Source organism: Scomber scombrus, chromosome 21 (genome assembly GCF_963691925.1).
Source record: "Scomber scombrus chromosome 21, fScoSco1.1, whole genome shotgun sequence".
NCBI classification, from domain to species: Eukaryota; Metazoa; Chordata; class Actinopteri; order Scombriformes; family Scombridae; genus Scomber; species Scomber scombrus.
In genome coordinates, this window is record NC_084990.1 from 18,970,265 (window position 1) to 18,994,040 (window position 23,776).

The 23,776-nt window shown below is 40.7% G+C and overlaps 1 protein-coding gene across 1 annotated transcript in view; it reads left to right on the top strand.

The window, feature by feature from the left end:
• Positions 1-19,225, top strand: part of LOC134003921 (protoheme IX farnesyltransferase, mitochondrial) — a 33,680-nt gene extending 14,455 nt beyond the window's left edge. The window contains exons 5-7 of the mRNA XM_062443276.1: positions 11,702-11,772; positions 15,186-15,418; positions 18,092-19,225. Of these exons, the coding sequence (XP_062299260.1) occupies positions 11,702-11,772; positions 15,186-15,418; positions 18,092-18,522 (735 nt within the window). The 3' untranslated portion in view covers positions 18,523-19,225. The remainder of the gene's footprint in view (positions 1-11,701; positions 11,773-15,185; positions 15,419-18,091) is intronic.
• Positions 19,226-23,776: the final 4,551 nt, after the last annotated feature.

Genomic DNA, 23,776 nt, shown 5'->3' on the forward strand with positions numbered 1-23,776 from the left:
GTATTGTTCTCTTTATGGGCTGAGTATTATGAAGACATCACATTATTGCCTGGCACCTTAGATTTACACCAGCTGTCAATTCTTACTACTCTGTAGTTTGAGCAATTACTTCCGTGCTTTCAGCTTCTGCTCTTATTACTTGAAATTTGAAAAGGGCTCTCGCCTGGTCTCCAATGACTATTATTCAGAGTATATTTCCTGAATCCTAAATGCCACCCAGGTCCTCATTCATTATATGATCACACAGCACCCTGAACATTTGAAGAAGAAGCTACAGGTGATATTTAGCATACAAAAAAGGTTGTGCTTTGTATAAACCACACTTCTTTTTTTTCAGTTTTGCTCACAGTCGTCACATTTAAAAGCTGAAATGCCTTTTTTTAGACTCTATTGTCATGGTGATTGTAACCATGCTAAGATCGTTCAGTGTCAGAGGTAGGCGGGAAATCTTAAATATTTCACATTTTGGAACGCTTTTCCAAGATATAGTCTAACTCAATAGGATACAAGTTAATGAGAAAGTTCTGTTCTCTCTCAAAATGTTCTCTTAATATTCATGCACAAATCTGCAGCTGCTGTTTTTAAGGTGAACCACAGTAAATCTAGAATAAACTTAGCTACGCTGTATCTCCTCCTGTTATTTGTGTTATCTCACCTTAAATGCATATGCATGAAGAAGATAAGCACGTTTCACTGTTCAGACATGTTAAATTGCCATCAGATTAACATAAAGGAGGTTCAGTAAGTCTGACTCTTTGTGTCTGTGCCTCAGTATAGCATTAATTGTGCTCTGTATGCGTTTTGGTCCACCTGCTTTCCTCTCTCACCTGAGGAAGCTCACCTGCTGGGCCGGGTGTGGTCTCCTGTCTGTCTCTGCTTCAGAGACGCTGCACAGTGTTAAAAGGATCTTCAGTTATATGATGACATGGCAGTGTGTCAGACTCTGTCATGTAGAAACCGCTGATTACCGCTCACAAGACAGACCAAAGTGTGTCTGTGGGTGTGTGCAACATGAACATGAGGTTATTCTGATGCTTTGTTCTACTATATGAGGCAATTCTTTTTACTCTCTAGCTAACCCTACTTTGGGATCACAAAGGGATTGTAAAACCACACTTTTTCTTTCTTTGTTTATGTCTAGGACAAACTTGACATAACTCCGACATTACACTGCACATATTAACAGTTTTCTTTCATTTCCAAGGCTCAGTTTCAAGCCAGCTTTTAAAAACAGGGCAGCATTGTCAGCCCACAACAATAAAGGATGTAAGTGTGGCTGCTTTGACTTAACTATGCTTTGAAGGGGCTTCAGTCTTTAAGCCTGTGTTGTTTTTATAAGTTCCCCAAACTCATGGCTGAAGGTAATCTGCATTTTATTTTTCCTGCCCATGGACAGTTTGGCGCTTGTGATAAAGGAGACCTTGTATAATCATTCATGATCCACTTCAGCCGGGAATCATGCTGCACTCATCGTCAGTGGCATTATCAGACCTCCTACATGCCTCCAACACAACGGCCATGAACACACAAAAAAGGACTTGAAAGCTAACACAGGCATTTTACTCCGACCACCATTAATGTCATCGTACAGTCATTCATTTAAATAGAAGGAAGTAACCACTGCTGTGCTGCCATTCATTTTACACCCACACAACTGTAATCAGTTTTAGATGATACACATCAGGACCATAAGAGGTTATACTTGTGTGTGTGTGTGTGTGTGTGTGTGTGTTACTCTGAATGTCTTTGTCTACCTTACCCATATCCTGGGGATTAAACATTTCCGCTGTCTGTGCTCTGGTAGTGCTGCTGTTTGGGGGGTATCATATGCCTTTGCTCTTTCTCCTGTCTGTAGACCTTTTATCTGTATCCTTCTCTTATAATAATTGCTTATGAAGAGACACGCAGAGGAGGGGAAGAGTGGCTCCAATTTCAGCAGCCCACAGTTTTAATGGCACTTTACTACTCTGAAATAGTGTTCTTTATTTAAGAGGTGCACCCTTTATACAGTTTACTATAAAGTAGAGGGAGAAATGTATCTTTTAAGCTTTAAGAAGTCTGATAAAACAACTTCTCTGTAGAAGCAAATGCTAAGATTATAGACAACTTGTGTTTTCTTTAACTTTGAGACAACATAGCCACATAGCTTTCTACATTCTTTCTCATATGAATGTGATGAAACCAATTAAATAAACATCTGAACTGACATTTACTGGAAACGGTTATTTAGATGAAAGATTTCACCATTTAGCCTGTCAATAATCAAGGTTTAAACCGTGTCATTCTTTGGTTTGTGACCATTGCTGCAATATCTCTCTGAGGAACTGTGCCAGCACTTACTCTTCCCATTCAGACGTGTGGGAAGCTGTGACACGCCACATCCTGACAGGAAGAATTTCTGTTACATTCATGGGGGAGACAGTTGACAGCTCAATTCTCGAACCCGTCAAGAAGCTAACTGGTTGCCTTTCCACTTGAGGGGATAGCGAGAGCGCAGGGATACGGAGAATATGGCAGAGAACAGGATGGGTCTCGGGGGCAGAGCTCTGGCTGTGGGGGAAGACAGACTCTGACAGGAACTTTGTTACCTTGCTCACACAGCCTCCTCCCATCTGCTGCAGCAACCGAGATTGAAACTCACGGATCAATTATTTACTGCTGTTGTTGCTTTTTGCCACTGTTGACTGTCTGCTCGCTTACTTTTAGAGCATCAGCAAATGTTCCACCTCTGTATAAACATAGTTTAATCTTTTACCCATTCTGTTTCCTGTCAGTCAAAAACATTACACTGAAAAGACCGGGGTTAGCACACCAGGAGATGTCTTGAACCGGGTTTATAGGCTGAAAACCGCAGCTTTATAATCAGAGATCTAACACTCTGAGGGCTTTTTTTTATTTAACACCAGCCTCATGTAATGGTTGAGGGGCACTCCCTCCTACCGCTCGAAGCCAGTTGAGAGCAGACCATTGATATTTACCATGTGCTGTCATCGTCTTTTCGTATTTGAATCCAGAAAGTGGTGGTTATGAAGCTCTGTAGGATATGATTTACTACGTACGCAGTTTCAGTCCACTGCACAGACTGAAAAGACAGAGCCTGCAAATCTACATTAAAAGTCTGTTTTGCACACATATTAGGTTATTAGTAGAAGTTTATGATCTTTTATATTATTCTCCTGCCTTCCCCCTGAAGCAAACTGTTCTGCATTTGACCAACTTATGCTACGTGCTTGTTATCAGGAGTCTAGTTTGCAGAAAATGCTGGCGAGGAGAATAGGAAGGAGAACAAAGATGCTGATTAAACAATGTCACTTCATGTTCAGTTTGTTGGATTTTACAAGGTATGTCCAGAGAAACTACTTTACGCTGGAGGAAAGGCTGGCAGTATTAGACCTGTGACGCATATCTCAGCATGCCAGAGTGCTAAACACAAGCCAGGGGGAAAAAAGACAACTACAGCACTTGAAAAATAAACCAGTTTTTGTGATTAGTTAGTTCACCTGTAGAAGCAAAGGAGAGGTTTCTTCAACTTCACTTATTTCCAAGCTGCACAGAGAAGGGAAAATAGTCTAAGCTACAGCAACACTTGGAGCGCAGAACAACTTTATTATTAGACCAACGCGTTTTGGCTTGGGCCTTCATCAGGGTCATCATAAAACACATAACAAGCAGTATTCCAATAGCGTAGTTACTACCCTATTTAAATACTGCTTGTAATGTGCTACAAGTGTTGCTGGAGCTTTGACTTTGCTTTTAGCTCACCTGCAATATGTAAAAACTAACAGAACACGTGGAATCAGCTGTGTTATCTGTTTGTTAATCTATTTATCTTTACTAAAAGTCTTGTTGGGTCGTCTCAGGTTGTGAGTAACTGCAATGAAATGACTGAATTTCCTGTTAAAGCCGGTGGACGTAAACAAAAGCACTGAAAATCACAGCAGCTTTTTGTTAAGTTGACTCATTTTATTAAAAGGTAGTCGGCCTTCATCCCAAATTTAAACGTAATATCCTTATAAGGTAATGTTAACACCGGCTGCACGCTGAACTAGAGCTCACTATGTGTCGTTGTCTTCATCTTCGTTCCTCATCATTTTGATTTGAAAGGCTCGCTGAATGAGCCTGTCTAGATGAAGGAGTGGATTTTTGGTACGGGTCACCGCCGCAAATACAAATCTGCCAGAGGTGCTGATGGGTGCTGTCACATTTAAGAGAACAGTGAGGGCCTTCATACGCTTTCACTTCTTATCAGTTGTAATTTCCAAAGAGCTGCCTTTCTACAGGATCTCTACAACGAGCCATATCGGGGCAGTATTAAAGCTGACACACACACACACACATTCGCATTCACACCCATTCCAGTCTCCTTGTGGTCAGACACAGCTGCGGACGAAAAATCTAAACACTCTGATTCTCTCAAACATACACACGGTCATGCACATGCCGCTTTTTCAACTGCACCCAAACTGTTGAGAGGTTTTGCATGTCATGTCAGTCTCACCCGCACAGTTATTTGCAAATGCCTACTGATGGCGGAAAGGACTGTTTATTTCTTTTTAAACAAATGACCACACACACACACACACACACACACACACACACACACACACACACACACACACACACACACACACACACACACACACACACACACACACAGACATACGCACACACACTGCCTCGCTCTATGTATTCAGCTTTCACTTGATATGTTTTCCCACAGTATGTAAGACTGAATAGAACAGAGTCAAGTGTGTGCCCAGTTAATGGTAATCAGGAACTGGAGTGAAATTCCCTCATTAGTAAGAACGTTAACTTATCAGGCTGAGACGAGAGATATGACCGGCCAGCACTCCAAGAAAGGAATTTGACTTGTTTGCACAGTTGATATGTTTACAGTAGAGTGAAAATGAATGTCTGCCAGCACGGCCCAATGTCTGGATCTATGACAAATAATACCAAACCACTTTCTGCAAATAAAGACTAATATTCCAAACTCGGGCCAACTCACCAAAAGATTACATTTATAAGTGGCACGTTTATCAATCAAAATCTGGTGTCGTAAATGGTACGTGCTCTTTCTGTGGTATTAAACAAACATGACCTGTGATTAAATATCTTTCATTTTTGAGCTTGCTGTCATCCCCATTGCAATCCACCAAGAGTTTGGCTTGTAATCCGAGTCCTCCCTCACACTAGGAGGCACTGCAGCATGGTCACAGTGCAGCTTAAATGATGAAAATAGTGATAGGATGGGACATATATGACATGCATGATGAAGTGTGGCGTCACTTTTAAACACTAGGTGCATATTCCCTCAGGCCTCCTGCTGTAACGACTTCAGACTCTCCTTTACAGAACAAACACTCATTTTTCTTTTGTGGCGCACTAAAAAACTTTTCTTAAGTTGTTTGTGGATGTAAAACAGCTTCTGTCAAAGCCTCCTTTTGATCAGATGAGTTAGGGGAAAAAAGCAGCATCTAAGAATAATCATCTACTTTAAGCCTTTTTTTATGTTTTTCTCCATTTCACTTTTCATCCTCTTTTTTTTGTTCAATCCTTCTCTTCATCGCCCAAGCAGTCAAAGTACAGCATGCCTCTGTCCCGCAGTAAGCTTTCCCAGATCCTGCCCATATCTTCACAGGCAAACGGACTGATTATCGGCAGGGCAGAGGTAATGCGGCTCTGCTCGGCATTAATTGGCTGATTAACATGAGGACAGTTTAGCACTTCACTGTCCCACACTCAGGCCATTAATCAAAGAGGGTCCATGCCAGCTGAACTGCTGCCAGTAGCTCTGCACAGACCACTATAAAGAGAGGGAGAAGGGTTGTGGGTTCAGCCCAGCGCACATCACTGAAAAGGAGACGTGATCCACTCTTTGGCCAGACTGAGTACTGCAGTCTCCAACAGTGGTGCTTAGAAAGACCCAAAGGAGACTTTAGTGTGCAGCAGCAGGAATATAAAAATGTTTTAATTTCTGGGATTTAGAATACACATGTTTAAAGAGAGAAGAGTTTTGAAGGTTTGAAGCAAACATGTCTGAGGATTTAGTACGTGTTAGTGTGCGGACCTGTAAACATGGACTCATTTTTTGGTTTTTAAGTGATTTTCTAATTACTTCTTTCTTTTCTTGATTTTTTTTAATTTTTTTTATTTTAAATCTCGTACTTTAAACAGTACAAACAATTAGAGCTTTTCATGTCTAATCACACCAGCCAATTCCCTATCATTTCATCACATCAAAGGATCGCAGAGGGCGAGGACCCCAAGAACATCTGCCGGCTGTCCATAAGCAGCATTCCAGACAAAGACACATGTCCGGTTTTTATCTTTCACCTCCACCGCAGATAGTGTGAAATAAATATTACTGTTTTAAAGTGACGGGAGATGTCCACCACACTTTTTTCCAACAACTTCAATTTTTTTTCTTGAACCACAGCCCAGTTTCTACTCTCATTTCTGCGTGATGCTAAAGATCTTAGGGGTGCTTTGAATTCAAATCAAAATGTCTATCATGGAGCATTTTGAATACTTTGATTGTAGATACTGCCTGATGTTAAAAGTATCATTCATTATCTGTACGCTGGGTAGCTGCTTGAGGTTCTAAACAAACTCTGGTAACTGTCTCTATTTCTTTATCCACCTTTTATTATCTTACTTTTTTTTGTAGACATAAAAGGGAAGCATAGGATATACACATCAGTGTTAAGGCGGTGAGTAATACCGAGGCTCACAGTGCATTTCATGTGATGTGAAAATTAAAGCCTTAGTTTGCCAAAGATGTGCGCCATGATATGGATATGGCTATATTGTGCAGTCCACTGTGCCGTTCATTCATCTTGTAAACCACCACCCACAGTCTCTAATTACAATGCACACTGTCTGCCCAATGTCCGTGGTCAGCCTCCCTTCTCTCTCTAAACTTTTATCGTGTTTCCTCCTTTTTAAGATCATCTTCCTATTTTCAAATTCCTTCTCTAGCTTTCTTTCTCAGTTCTGCCTTTTATGTTTCTGACTTATTCCCCCTTTTTTTTTTAACACCTCTGCTCACACACACAAGTTCGTGCTAATTTTAATAAGTACTTTGGAGGTGTTAAACAGGTTCTTGCTGTGGTAAGTTAGAGCACTGCTCACATGGATACAAGACAAAACATCAATGGCATTTCTGTGACAGAACAGAGGTCCCATTTCCACCACAGAAACACCTTGAAATAACCTTGATCTGCATTACCACATTTTTTGTGTGTTTTGTAACGAGTCAGGTTGCATGCTTTGCCTGTTTTGTTCGACTTCTTTTCTTTCATTTGACTTCAAAAACAAAGTGTACGTCTGCCAGAACCATTGAATCGACTTCTGAGGAAAGCTTAATCTATGTAAATCTTTGACGGCTTGTTTGTCAAGTGGCTGATCAGAGACAGTTCACAGTTGGTGTTGAAGAGGGCTTTGAGAGCTCTCACGCTCTTAAGTAGACTTGGCTCGCATGCATTTGGAGCAACACCCTGCCCTGTAGATGTTTTAGTATGCCATTCAATTCCAATGTGCAAACAGGTGACATTCTGACAAGTGATGACTTTGGTCTTTTTGTTAGGTTTAGCCCGTGCACCTGGGCTTCCTTCGACAGAGCGAGAGAGACGCGCTGTTTAGGCCAGCTGATGTTCCTGTGAGCCAAAGCTATACAGCTGCTCGGCCGTGTGTGTTCTTGTGTGCGTGTGTTTAGGCACACTCTTGCCTCTCGAGTAAACACAGTGAATGCACAGCGTGTTGTTACCCTATCACTCCTCTCCGCCCTTCGCTACACTTCCGATTGTTGTCTTTGCAGGCAGATCAGAGGTGTGTTTGTCGTGTACGGTTGGTAAAGACAAGCCTTTTCCCGTGAGAAGCACAATTAAAGTATAAGAATGTCAAGTTCTCTGTCTAGTTTATTGTCCTTAAATAAGAGGTTATACTTCCAACTTCACATCTACCGAATGAAATGTAACGTTCACTTTGTCAGAATTACATAGCCCTTTAAACTCTTTCTGCCTTAGTGTTTAATTTAGACTCATCAAACCGACACATTTTGTGGGTTAGAATCACCATAAATTATATCGTAATACAATGCCAAGTTGTCTTCTTCAGCTTCGGCACAAGAATAGGAAGTGCCTCCCCGCAGCCTGTTATCAATTGAGGCCTGGTGGTTGGCCGTGGATCACGTTCAGTCTTTGATAGCTCGGAGGTTGTGGCAGCTGTACTCCCCCCTTCTCCTTCACTTCTCACATCAGTCGCGCCTGTTTTCCGTCATAATCTGGCAGATAATTGTCTTTACAGTTATGGGTTTTATGTGTGTGTTTGTGTGCATAATTGAAAGCAGCAGCCAGACTCTACGTGACTTCCGGTTTAGTCTCCCAGCCACCTCTCGATGGATGTCCTCGGCCAATCCATAGAGTTTGATATTGAGCTAAGCAATTTTTTAAATTTATACAACTGTCTGGTATTTAAAGCCTGATGCCTAAAGAGCTCATAAAAGAAATAGTAGCTACTGTTTCAGAGGCTTTGTACACATGCGTCACAATAAAAGCCTAATATGAATATTATATATATTGTATATGTATATTGAGCATGCAACCTCAACTGAAACTCTTTATTTACAGATACCATAAAACATACTTTAGGATGCTAAAGAAAGTAAAGGAAAGCTATGATGCACACTATTTTTCACTCGATTAATCTATTGGAGGCAAATACTGACTCTGTATCAGCACATACACATATTAAAACATTTACAAATTGTGAAGTATTATTTAAGCTTTGAATGCTGAACATTATTGTTTATTAAGACAAAGGAGCTTGCTATTAAGCACCCTTGGGACATTATCCTATGAAATTGAATTGCAGAATTATTTAATCCTTTCCAATTTTATTTATTTTCTGTTTCAGTCTACATGTTAATTCATAATAATTAAATTATTAATAGTATTATTGTCTCTTTAATGTGGAGTATGTTGGAGGTAGGTCAAAATTTTACCAAAAGCTTCATAGTGTTTTCTAGTAGTGGGATCATTAATATACAGTACACTGGTCTGATATACCCTACTGGAGACTGAGCTTGTTGCTATAGATACCATTAAATGGGTGAAAATATTTTCTAAATACCCGTGACACTCCCATCACATTTAAACATTACTACTTTTGAGACCTACCTGTAGCAGCACACGTGCACGCACACAAAATACAAATGGCCCAATTATTTTATTGCCTCCACTGTAACACATGGCAATGTTGGGCGGAAATAATGACATGGGCTGAGGGGGCCACTGATGCGAACCAGATGAGGCAGTCCGACTTAAAAGGCAGAGAGGGAGGAACGAGAGCAGAACTGGACAAACTGTGAAACGACAACACAGCACGCAGTGGGGTGGACTGAGTGACTTTGACATTCACATCATATCATCCGTATACACACAGGAGAGGTTCATCCAAACACTGACAGCGCTGTAGATCTCCTGGTTTCATGTACTTTTCTCACTCTGCAATAATCGTCTTTGCTTCTGTTGTCTGTACTGGTGTCTCTTATACGCCTGTGGGGGCACAGTGCACAGAGCGCTGTTGTCCTGTGTGTCCTGGTCGTCGTCTTCTTTTTTTTTTTCTTTTTCTTTTTTTTACATGTGCAATGATGTTATTGGAAACTAAGTGGATCCTTTTTTATGTGAGCAGTGTTGCAATGAGCTTGGCCCCAAGCCTGCCTGAGGCCTGGTTCAGCACTGCTCAGCTCTGGCCACAAAGTGCATTTCTCTCTCATGTGGCCCCTGACCCCCTGACGCATTTCCTGACCCAGGAAATAGAATTAACACCTCAGTCTGGACCTTTAGGTCCCACAGCCGCATACGCAGCTGTGCGTTAGCTTAGCCCGGTCTAGTCAAACCCAGCTAGCTGCTATGGCTCCATGACAACTGAGGCCAAGATGGAAAAGGAAAGCAGGAGATTTTCATTTGAACATATGTGAAAAGCTTATTATTTTTAATTTCTTTGGGTGTGTGAAGAGTTTTTGGTGCCATTGCAATTTCAGCAATAACAAAACAAGAACATATATTTACCCACTTTTCTACATGTTGGCATGACCATCAAAAGCTGTTCTTAATATTATTCATGGTAGTTTTCACTTCAGAATAGTAGAATAGGGATTTCTTGAAAGCTTTATGTTTCCTCAACTTTTCACTATTTCACTATTGCACTTTGACTAAAGGGTGGCGGTACTTGGTCACTATCATCCATTTCTAACCAGAAATCCTGAGAAAACTCATTAATGTCTCATTCACTGTAAACTATAATACCAAGTCAGACAGCCCAACGGCCCAGATGGAAATTCAGGGCTGGCATGTCAGCAGAGTCGTTTTGTTGAGTGTGGCTGACCTCCTGCTCTGAGAGGTTTGGTGTGCCTCCCAAATGCCAAACCTCGTCCAAGACGACCAAATCGTTATCAAACATGTTTGATCTTTTCATAAGGTGGTTTGCATTTGGATCTTGACTTAAGTTACAGTGCATTAGAGCTTAATGGTGCAGTCCACTTCCTAATGTTCTTCAAAATAAAAAAATATGTGAAATATAATGTCCTCCACCAGGGTTTTTTAATAACATGGTGGCTTTCCGATGTCATGAGTGTAGTAAATCTGGGGACTGGGGTTTAAGAAGAGAAAAGTGGATTATCTGTTTATTAGATATTTTATGTGAACTATATATCAGAATGGATGTATATTGATATTCAGCACTCAAAGTGCTTTATCTGTTTTCTTCATTAGTCAAAGGCTCTTGTGCAGGCAAGCAAATACACACATGTATGTGCACTTGATCACACATACATACACACACACACACACACACACAGATTAGCCAGTTCCTGCATTTAAGCACCCCATGTGTTTGCATTTTAGTCACACATTGCCAATCTCATGGGAGCACTTTGAAGCAATACTCCTCCAGAGCAGATCATAAAACAGGAGTATAAGTAGTTTTTCACATAGTTGTATCCCAGAACACCCCACCACCACCACCACCTCCCACCCTATAGCTCACTGCCTCCACCTTCCACCTCTAGTCCATTTACTCTGGAAGTGCAGGGTGAGCATTTGGTGCAGAGATTTGCTGCGGCCATGCATTAAGCCCGCTCCCCTCACATTGTTTCTGTCCAGATGTTGCAAAGAAAGACTCACAGAGGCAGCCGCGGTAGAAGGGTCCCATCTCTCCTCCTGTCATTTAGTGCTGCTCTAGTCATTATGAATGTAACAAAGTGGTCTGTGCTTATTTGGGCTACTGGGCTGCATTTATATTCATGTGAAGACAAAACCAACGTCTGAGACCATACAGGCAGGAGAAATACAAACTCACTCACACTTAACTTGTTTGAATCTGCAGAATTATTACCGTCTGCTAGATGGAGGCCAGTTTAAACTTTGTGCCTTCACATTGCTCAATACAGAAAACTGAATTTTTTGACTGCATCGTCACCTGAGTTGCAGCGAGGGAGGGAAAAATAAGACCTAAACTGCAGCCATGGTGTTAAATACTAAATATAATTCATTTTTGAGCAGCCTGCAATATGCGGAGATCCTACATGATAAAGTGTGTGTGTGTGTGTTGGTGTGCATTGATGGTGACAGTGTTTCCTCCCTTGTTTTTGTCTGTTTGTGTTCCCTGCATTAACCCACTTGTTCTTCTGCCTCCACAGTACTTTGAGGTGCCTTTTGACTCCAACATGAACCGCACAAAGAACCGTCCACTGGTCCTTGGACAGATCAGGTACAGTGTTTTGTTTGTTATCTTATTTAACTGCATCTGCCTTTTTTCTTCTCTTCATGATCCTCTGCATGAAATATTTGGCAGTGCACCCCCCTTCTTCACTCTTTATTTACTTAAAAAAGACAATGAAGAATGACTCCAGGAGGAGAGAGATGCAACAGCTCAGCGTGAGTCAGGGTATAATTCAGTGCAGAAGCTGCCCAGCACGCTGCATGACAGCTACTGAGCCACACAAGCTGAATTATGTACAATTGATACTAGACAAATAACAAAGTCTGCTGTTTTCTTGCCCGCTGACCTTATCAAGAATTTTTTTCCCAGCAACATAACATGATCTGATGTGATGTAATGAAAGCCTGTGTGTATTTGTGGGTAGCGTTATTATGAAGAGTACACCTTAAATAAAACAGAAGCCCTGAGCACACATCCTGTATTCATTTATAACCTTCTGTCTCACCATCAGTTATTATGATCTGCTGTGTATGTAGACTAGCAGCAGCCAGAGATCATAGCTGCAAATAACAGAAATGCATGCCAGCAGTAACGATCCTCCGCTTTACACCTGTCAGCTGTAATGTGAGCTTGTTAGCAGGAAAGGAGGGAGGAGCAGGATCGGGGTGAGGGTTTAGTTTACCTGGCTGCCCCTACTTTGCTAATTCCACTGTTAAGATGTCAGATAACCTCTGCATTGTCACTCACTGAACTGCGTGCATAGCCACGCTTCTACAAATCTGACTCGGTGACTGGATATGCTCGTCTCTACCTGCTCCTTTGGGAGACACACAGATATTCACTGATGCATGCAGGAAAGAAGAAAAAAAAACACAAATCCACCACTTGTCCTCTTCATTGTCACAGCCAGGAAACTGTCTGCTTCGCATTTCACTCTTACAGGAAAAGCTCTTATCTCTCCTTTCATTTTTATTCAACGAGAACAAAAGCAAACAACTTGTTGGCATAAGAGGAGGAAACACCTTAGACTATCAATTAAATCCACATACAGCTAATAAGACAAAGCTAGATACCTCTTTGTCCAACTAACATGCTAGGAACATAGTCACTTTATGACTTTATAACAGCCTGAATTGTACCATAATGCTAAAGACATACAAGACTCTGAAACTTCACAGCTATCTCATCCCAGGCTCAGGAATTCAGCATTGACACGCTGTTTAAAAGTGGACTCTTGTGCTGTTGAGCTGGTGATTGAAGATGTCCTGTCACTGTCTAAACACTGCCTCTTCTCTCTGGCTTTTAGCCTGTTCCTGACATAAGGAGGCGTGTCTGCCTGTCCGTAAGACACACAGAAACACTATATCTCTCGCTCTTTGTACTCCCCGTCCCCCTCTTTTCTCTCTCACACTTACAATCCTGCGCAGAGACAGACAGCAGATGGGAGGCTGGACTGTCCTGTCAAACAAGCCATCAGAGGGCCACATTTTACACATTCTCCATGTTGTCCTCACAGCGAGGCCTCGAATAAGCAGAGCGATGTTCATCAGCTGTGTCTGTCCTTTTGTGAGACTCTGCGTGTCCCATATGCTGGCAACACCGGAAATAGTTTGTCATCTTACGTGTATCATATTTCCCACCTTTTATTCTTCCTGTGTGAAATGTGCATGACGGTCCCCCATCCTTTGGAGTGGTTTTGCAGTCCATATGTGATGATGCTGAATAACTCTCAGCCTAGAAACAGAAAAGAGAAGGAACAAAGAAGAGCAGTTTCATCAACAAGGGAAACTTTTTTCTTTTTTTTTTTTTGCTGAAGATAGTTATGATTAGCAACACAGTGTGTGGTATGAAGGGATTCTTATCATCTGCCATCTGATCTGCTTCGTTCTTGCAAAGATTGTTCAAGCTTCTTCTCTAGATTTCAACTGCATCTCCCGCATTGTATTCATTAGGGCTGCAACCAACAATCATTTTCATTATCAATTAATCTGTCAGAAAATGGTGAGAAATGTTGATCACTGTTTCCCAAAGTCAACTTTTTAAATCATGTTTAATTTTAACAACTTGAATTCAGACCATTGAAATATCAGCAGGAGATTTTGTTGTTTGTTTTTTTAAAGCCAAAAATGAGCAAGAATTTTGTAATCCTGTGTATTGATTTCTTTGCGGTGAGCTGAACTTCACTCACCCTCAGCTCTGTCTGCAGTTTCTTCCATCTAAGCCAATTTTTTAAATTTTTCCTCAGTTTGTTTTCCTTGTTTTTTTCTTTTCTTTTCCAGCATGTGTTCCTCTCTGGCTGTCATATATGTTTATGGAAATATATGCAATGTGTGGGATGTCTAGTCTTTGTGGTTTACAGTAATCTTTTAGTAGGCTTTTCCCAATTTCACACCAAATTTGGAAGCCTATGTTTTTGAGGCCAGTCTGACACATTTGTAAAGTGTTTATTTCTCTGACCACTTGAATACTTCACAGGTAACTTAAGTTTGAAGTAGGTTCATCCTGTTCCTTAAACACAATGACTAAACCTCCTCATGTTTAGCATTTGGATCCCTGGCCTCGATTGTGGTTTAACCAGATTGCCACATCCTGGGCTTTCTGTATTGACCTTACCTACCTGACGTTATGACTGCGGCTGAGTCAGACAGTAAGCAAAGGACAGTAAAGCGGCTTCAGGCCATGTGACGCACTCGCTCCCTCCTCTGACCCCCCGCTGAGCAGCCCACAGCCAGACTGTCAACAGCCCATAGCCAGCCTGCACGGCCCCACCTCAGCCCACATAAAACAGACATAACACCACTAATCACATTAATGCACCAATCTCCCCGCTCGGCCACACCACCAAAATAAAAGCCCTGTTTGCTTTTTGAAGAAAAAGGCCTGCGTTTGGTCAAGATTTTAATCTACCCTCTCTTTAATTTATGGAGCATTTGCTGGTGAATTTGAACCAGACCTCGCCGTCACTGCTTTCAATAAAAGATGAGTGGAGGAGGAGGAGGAGGAGGAGGAGGAAGTCTTCATCCGGCTAAAAGCCTGAGCCACAGTGGTTTTCTTCAGCTAGTTTTGATCTCTGGTGTGTGCACATGCTCTTCATCTTGCCGGGCTACTTTTATCCCTGACAAACTCTTATCAGATGAGCTTCCTCTAAGCCTCCCGTTTTGAGTCTCTGCCATGCTCTGATGACTGTCAGTGTGTGGCCCCCATGTGTGTGTGTGTGTGTGTGCACGTGTTGAGCTATCATTGTCTTATCTGATGTCTCCAGAAGCCCACAAAACATTATCATCTCATAGGTTCCCATGGTGGTGATGAGCTTTTGTCAGTTGTGTACTGTTACTCGCCTTTTATCCAAAAAACATCTGAAATTCATCTGAAACATTCCTTTGTATATTTTTTTCTTTTTCTTTTTCTTACTGATTTACCTGATTTTCACGTTTGTTTGTTTTTCCTTTCTTTCTTGTCAGTCCCCTTCATGCCGTGTCCTTTGCTCTGGCCTGTGGAGTTCCTGGAGTCGCGCTGCTCACACTGGCCGCAAACCCCTTGACGGGCTTCCTGGGCGCCCTCAACATCTTTCTCTACACGAGTTGCTACACACCGCTCAAGAGGCTCAGCATCACCAACACCTGGGTGGGAGCAGTGGTGGGTGCCATACCTCCCGTCATGGGCTGGACAGCTGCCACAGGTTGTCTGGACCCAGGTAAGACTCATCAGCTGCGATATGGACTGATTAGAAGACTTGTTTATGTACACGTGTGTGGATACAAGTGCTGAAACATTAGTTGAGAATAGGGCTCTGACAGTATGGATTTTTTTTATTGTGGTGTAAAAGCAATATATACCCTGCACTTTGGCGTTTTATACACCAGCCTTTGTTCATATGCAGACACAGGCCATTGCCTCAGGTCTTACGTGATAACAGTCCTTAGCAACCGGAGAGCAGTAAGCCTGGCTAGCTGGATAGCAGAATCAGGAATACTGTGGTGCAAACATGTCTCGGTGAAGATGAGGGCAAAGCAGTTGGTCATTTCTCTCCGCGAGGTCAGAAGCAGTCTTGGGTAGTGTAGTTTATTGTCAGTGGAGTGGACATTGACAGCGAAGATTGACAAGAGAGCTGGTCAGCTTGAGTTAGCCTATAGCTTAGATTGGATGACAACTCACTTGCTGTGCTTCCATGTCGTCGTGCACCGCTCACCGTTTTTAGGTTAACATTGTGTGAGCTGTTTTATGGTTCATCAGGACCTCTCTGACCAGCCCTGATCTCATACTACATAAAGCTTCGGAAATGTATACATATATATTAGGGATGTCCCGATCCGATATTTGGATCGGATCGGCCGCCGATATTAGCAAAAAATGCATATCAATATCGGATCGGCCTGCACGGGAAAATCCCGATCCGGACTCCCGATCCAGTTTCCGGTCCGTGTTTTCCAGCGCACCGCTGTAGGTAATCCATTCCAGTTTTTTTCAGCTTTCCCCTCAAATCCGGTCCGCGTTTTTCAGCACACCTAGCCACCTGTCCAGCATCCCACTATTTATTTTCTACTCAGCTTTTTTGTGTGTTTTGCTTTTTTAATACAGTTTACAATATTGTTTGCACTGATGGCTTTTTAAGCCTTGGTTTACACTCTTGTTGTTCAAGAGCAGAGCATTGATGCCAATTCAGTTTGTGTGGTTAATTGACTATTTATTATTTTGTCTATTTTGTGTTTATTTAACCCTGTTAAGAATAAACAGGTCAGCTTCTCATTACCAACCACTGTGGATTATTCAAACTAACCTAATTAAGTTGGCTAGTTGTTCTTAAGAGCAAAACCCTTTTCAACATGAGTATAACAACAAAATAAGTAAATATCTTTAATCTTTCATACATGCTTGGATCGGCCGGTATCGGTATCGGCCTATGCTAAAAGCAACAATATCGGTATCGGATCGGAAGTGCAAAAAGCTGGATCGGGACATCCCTAATATATATATTGCTGTTGTGTTCTTGTCCTTGTACCTGTGGAATATGCACTTCACCAAGAGACAGAAAATGAGCAGTCGATTCCGGTTGTTATGCAGGCACATGAAGTGTTCTGCTATGGCAACTGTATCAAATGTCTTTCATTATCAGGCTGCTGCCATATGTCTGACAAGTGCTCAGAGTGTAAATTAATTATGTAAATATTTAGAGGGCTTTTTCAGCATGATATATAATGAATGTTAGCTTTTCAGCTGTAAATAAAAGCAGCTCTATTCCATTCAATTTCCATTTAAGAGCACACCACTGATTCCATGGCAACTCATGCTATTCATCAAAGCTTTAACCAACAATCTAGCCCATACTGTGGCTCAGCCTTTGAGAGGAAGTTGCCCTTTAAATGAACTTCTGGTTATCAAATTATGAACCCTAATGAATACAGTAAATGAAACTACACAGTCAGCCTTCTCTAAATGTCCCCTCAAAGCAGTTGTGCACTGGTTTCCAGAATTAGTCCCAAAACACTGGATTTTACGTGTTTACTAAAAAGCAGGACAAAAGAAACCTGTTGCTCTGTGTTACATGTGGTGCTGACTCACTGATCAGTATTTGCAGTTCACATAACACCCCACATGTCAGTTTGTTGCCCTCACGCAGGATGTGAAACACAAGCCACTGTCACTACAAGCTAAGTGCTAATAAAAATGTCTTTGCTTCCTGTTAGTACACAAACTTCTGGTTTGACTCATTTGAACTCATAAATGTGACACCAAACAGGACAATGCTCCTGAGAACAGCCGTCCCTCTGCAAAAAGAGATCTTTAGAGATGATCAGTGTCAGGTTGAGATAATGATAATAATACATATAATTGTTTATATTGGAGGAAAACATTCACAGTTTTAACTCTTCTACTAGTTGACATTGCCATGGTGATCTCTGTCGCAAGAACTGGCCATAGTCATGAATTAAAGCACTGTTTATTCTCTACCATTCGCTCAGTAGCTGTGACAGTAAAAACTGAGGTATAATTATGAGATTGTATATGAAGACATTTGGAGCAGATGCAACACATGCATTGCTGATGATTTTATTGTGGATATTGTTTTGTTGAAATAGCAACGTTTGTTTTAAAATGGGTCAGAAAACTTTCTTTTGAAGGGTCAAACATTTTTCTTATTATAATTTTTTTTTTTATAAATGTGTAGATTAGTAGGAGTAGTGGTATATTTTTTTATTGCATGATTCAAGAATATGCATTTTGTCAACAACAAAAAAATCACAACATAAAACTTTAATTTCAGTATGTGGTCTAATATGTGGCATGTTGATTGTTACAGACTCGCAGTCTGTATCATTAATCCTCTCCTTCCTCATTCTTTTATCTCTCTCTCCATCTCACCCCCTAGGTGCTTTATTGCTGGGTGGTTTCCTGTACAGCTGGCAGTTCCCCCACTTCAACGCCCTGAGCTGGAACTTGAGGGAAGACTACTCCCGCGGCGGCTACCGCATGATGTCCGTCACCCACCCCGGCATGTGCAAGCGCGTGGCCTTGCGTCACAGCCTGGGTCTGATCGGCCTGTCGACCTTAGCACCCGTGTTGGACGTCACCACCTGGACCTTCCCCATCATCTCCTTACCCATCAACCTGTACATCAGCTACCTGGCCTTCCGCTTCTACCGCAAAGGAGATCGCAACAGCGCCCGCAAGCTGTTCTTCTGCAGCCTCTGGCACCTGCCCATGCTACTGCTGCTGGCGCTCACTTGTAAGAAACCTCGCAAAGATCAGAAGGACACAGCTCTGACTCCAGCATCTGCACCACTCACACTGCCAAGCTAACTAGATTTTATATTCCCCGCCAACCACTAATTCACTGAGATCCTTATTTCAACTGAGATACTCCTCCAGTGTCTCAGTCTGTTTGGATGGTTCAATGTGATGGGCACATTATCTTACCAGTGTTTAATTTTACCCAGTGATGCTCACTGAAGATCAGGTAATGAGCTGGAAATAATTTGGATCAAAGTAGCTGATTTACAGAAAACACACTGCATTATTACATCTGGTTGTAAACGTTTCAATGTGTGTGTACTGTACATATTCTGTATTTATTTATATAGAGGCCCACTAGTTTATCTCCATGTTGTACATGACTGATGTTAAATGACCTTGTACAGTGTAAATTGCTCCTGTGGATCCAGTTTATTGCATTGTACAAAAATGCATAAGAGAAGAAGGACATATGATGGACGGGAAGTCATGTAATCAAAAAACTCATCTTTTGATTTTCAGTCAGTGTATAAAAATAGGAAAAATATAAACTTATTTTGAAGCAGCTACGACACTTAATATCTATTGATTGTTGTTCTGACTTATACTTGATCCCTGTTACTTGACAGTTATTAAGCCTCATTTTGTTTTGCTATTCAGAAAACTCACTGATGGGTCTTCATTCGCATAATGCTTTACTTCAACACGGTTAGCCTGCACCAAAACAGAGGGAATAGTAAACCCTTGTAAGAAACACAAGGGTAAATGTTGTCTGACAATAAACATGTCATGATTGTAGTCGTGTCTTTTGTGTCATCTTTCACTCGTTCAATGTTTGCACTCAAAACTCAATTTCGGATTTATTAATTGCTCTGTACACCTGATGTAGAGCTCTCAATCTTATCAAACACACATACCACTGATACGCCTCGTTAAGTGCTGATGCTGACTCAGCATGCAAATCATATATGGATTTCAGTTTCAATTATAACCTTAGTGGATCTCCTGGCTTTAAGCACAAATCACCATCCGTCCAATAAGCCCTGTTTAACAGGCCACCTCTGCACCTGTCAGTCAACATGTGCTCCCCTTCCGCCCTTTACCCCTATAGTTTTGGGGTTTGGTTACATTTCCATCACCACGTTCGGAGGAAACAAGCGCCAACCTTCCCCTCGCTGCCATCCTCCCTCAATAAAAGGCGGCTATGGGATTTAGCCAAGGCCGGGAGACCTGAAACGACTTGACATCCTCGTAAAGCGTCTGACCGGATACAGAGTTTCATATCAGAGGGTGAAAGGGGAGTGATCGAGCCAGCTGTTACAGTTGGGAGAAAAGTGGGGGAAAACGCACACACACACACACACATTCAACCTGTGTGAAGATTGAACGTCGTTGCCAACCTCCAGAGCTCACTGTGAGGGCCTGTCATGGTTTAAAACCTCCGCTCCGACAGAGGTGCAGCAGTAACATTGGGGTTGTCTTGTCCCATCAGCCAAGAGAGCAGCTCTGTTCCCGACATTTCTGGAGTAAGGTGTCATTTCTACTTTCTACAAGCATGTGAATTATATTAAATATGCACATACAGCATTAGACTTATAGCTGAGCCACAACCTACTGAGGCTTAATTTCTTCCGTAGATTACACAGGAAGGATGACTGAGCTGCAGTTTCTTCAGAAAGGTAAATTCATCCTTTGGAATTACCATTTTTCATCCTTATCTATCAAAGTCTTGGGCAGGTTCACTCTCTGATTTAGATGTAACATGGTGATTTATTTTTTAAAGCCGCACCTCCACTACAAAATATATTTTACTGTTACTTCACTTGGATGACCTTTGCTGTGCAGAATCATGTATGTGCAGTTTGACACTAGAAAGCTGTTGTTTCATTTATCTACTGAAGAAGGAAAGCTTCTCTCTGCTCCATCATCTTCACTTTAAGATGTGTACACACGGGCAGGATTCTGGGAGGATTTTGTGACATCACACCTACTGATAAACGGCTTTCATTACATCTTGTGTCTAACGTTATACTTTTGAAATTAAAATTATTTGCATATTCAGTGGCTGATTTATCAGTGATGGAGAAAGATATATGTGATTTTAAGAATTTTAAATCATGTAATTAAACTTTTATTTCTGGAAAAAAAACAACGACACAAATTATTATATAGTATATTTGGCAACACTTAAAAAGGCTACAAAAATAATACACTTTAAGTAATGTATGAGTCATGATTGAATGCATGAATTGATGCAGGATGACTTATAACCTTACTGGATTTGAGTACTTTGTTTTTGACTATAATTTGGTTTCAGTAACATTTAACTGATGAAGATGATTTGGTAAAAGTTCTTCTTCTGTAGTTAAGGTAATAGGCTCACTGTGACTTTCTTGCTAATTTAATCCTGTATATATACAGTTTTATTTTCTAAAAAGCAACAAGGTCTGTTTTTTGTGGCCAAACATCTTGAACTGTAAATAACTATTTCAGTCTTTATACTACAGTGGATTCCTGTTGTTCACCTTTATCAATGATCAAGTCACTATGAATTTATGTGATTAGTTTACAATTCATAGTCACTTAATGAATGTTAACAGTTACTTCATACATTCATTGACAGTTTTCATATCCACACTTAAAGCATAATACAACCTGATCATGGCCCGGACCACTGGATGTAGATGTTTGCATCTGAAAGGAAAAAAGTAGCTGCATTAAGGCTGATCAAATATATGGGTGTGTATTTGAGTTGCACCCTTATTAAAAAGTTTTACAATATTTTATGTCTCTGAACATGTCTGCAGGAGATCTTTTAGTGTTTTTTGTGACTTTGTAACTTGGTAAATCCTGCAGGAAGACCACAAAGTCCTGTTGAGTACCATCTATCAACTTAAATTATTAACACCTTACATAAAAGAGCAGTTGACTACTAAATCATTAGACATTTATCACACTTGGTCTAAAATGATGGAAAACTTCAGAAAGTTCAAGTATTATTATTTCACAAGCCAACAATATTTTAAGAGTACTTCTCCCCTCCTGTTTCACTCCTTTCCGTGCATTAAAAAAAAACAAAACACGGGACTTCTTTTTCCCATTGCAGATATTAGTCATTAAATCATTCATGTTATTTGCCTGTTCAGTGTGAGCCGGAGCTTTCGCGCCAGAATCAACAAACTGAAGAGCGAAATATGCATCTGTAAACAGGAGAGAGTCCCCAAACAGCAATCTGCAGTCAACCTTAGTGCAGCAGCTTTAATATCCACACATACTCTCACTCTCACATCAAGAGAGAGAAAAATAGAGAGAGAGAAGGGGAATTACTGTACAACAGCTCCGATTCCAGTACTCTTCAAACCAGGCAGGATACACTGCGATGAAATCTCAGGATGACGGATGACCTCTGGCCTTTCTTCAAAGGTTGGTTGTTGCAAAATCGAATCCAAAGAGCTGCAGTAATCCTAAAGCAATATTTAGACTGAAACTATACAACCAGTACAGTAAAACTACCCCTATACGTTCCTGTGGGAGTATTAGAGTAAAAATACTTGAACATCATGGAAGAAAAAAATACCTTCCAGTACGCTTGAAAACTATGAGCACAAGCAACAAGTCTTTCTATTTTTCACCTCACACAAATATATACCCACATCTCTTCTTATAAAATGCGCAGTTTTTCAATGAGAGTCTGAACTTGTTTGCGATCAAGATTAGCCTATATGCTTTTTTGATATTTAGGCGTGGCTTTGAGTTGGTTAATTGGCAGAGAAAACTAGAAAAGTCTGTTTAATAAGCATTTACGGTATATACAATTAAAATACATTTTAGGGGACGCTGCGTACATTTGAATTCATTCGTTCAAAACATTGGAAATAAAGACAAATGTTCTGTGGTTGGCTCTGTTTCATATGTGAGTCCCCGCGGTTTGCCTTGAGTCAGTCTCACATGAAATATATTCGCTCCAAGTTTCTTTTTATCCTCTCTCTCTTTCAATTAGAGATTAAGTACATATTCTCTATGTTGAGCTTTTTAATTCTGAGGGTTTGCTGAACTCTTCAAGTGCCCTCGGATATGTGTATGGATATATAAAATGAATAATATATAATAATAATTAGAAATCATTATTAGCCCATTTAACAGCCTGCGTTTGGATGATGTCTGAATTACGTCCAAAAATATATTAAAATGATTATGGATATATTTTTTATATACAGGCTTGACATTTTCATCATTACACTCTTGCTGTTACATGGCTCACATTTTCTAAGTGAACACCCGCAGCATTTTTGACAGGAAAAATCAATTAATAAATAGAGGCTATTAATTAATTAATTAGCATTTTCTACTAATTGAAAAGGCTTTTCAACTCAGAGGAAGACAAGAACAAGAAGCGATTGTCCGTGTGTAGAATTAAAGGGGTTTAACCTGTTGAATTAGTGATTTCAACTCTACACAAGCACATAATGTAATTTATTTAAGGCGTGTAATGACAGGCTGTTAATACAAAGTATAACTTTATGTGTAAAACCAAGATGGTGAAGTAAAGATAGTCACACATAAAGAAACATGCAATTAAGACAACACCAGGGAGAAAAACAAATAAATACATTGAAATAGTTCTTCCTTATAGTTGTTTTCATAAATGTTAATTATATAAGTATAAGCCTGATGGAAATGAACAATTATGCTATTGAAATTTTAATTACTATCAACTTTAATTTTTCAGTTTAATAATTAACATTATGGTTGAATTGATGTTCAGGTAAATAAACAGTTAAAACGTCGTCAGTTTGTAATTAGGGGTTTGTTTTAGTGTTTTAGTTTTAATTCCTAATGATAAGAGTTTAAGGTGATAGTATGTGCCCTCCTCACGTTGCTTCTCGTCAGTAAAGTCTGATTTAAATCACACAATAGGCCTACTTGTGTTTTTTTGTTTTTTTTTAACTGTAGGCCTGTTTGTTATTTATTTTGCCGTTTTTTCCTTATCTCCAAAACTCCCAATTAAATCAATTTCAAAGTTTATTTTTGACAAATAAAAAGTTGGTACGCACGCTCAAGTGTAATGTAATGTAAAGTAAATCTGCAGGAATAAACACGTGAAGCCGTCTGAACGCATTTGAACAATATGTCTGTGCCGGAACATGAGAAACAAGAGTTAACTGGCCTCTGTGCCCATTTCGAAAGTTTTCCAAACTCTCTGCAGAGTCCCGCTCACATGCTTCATCTCCATACTGAGGATCCCACGGCAAGAACCGCCCACGCTTCCCTCTGATTGGTCCGCTTGTATCAACAAACGGCTGCATATTTAACTTCTGTACAA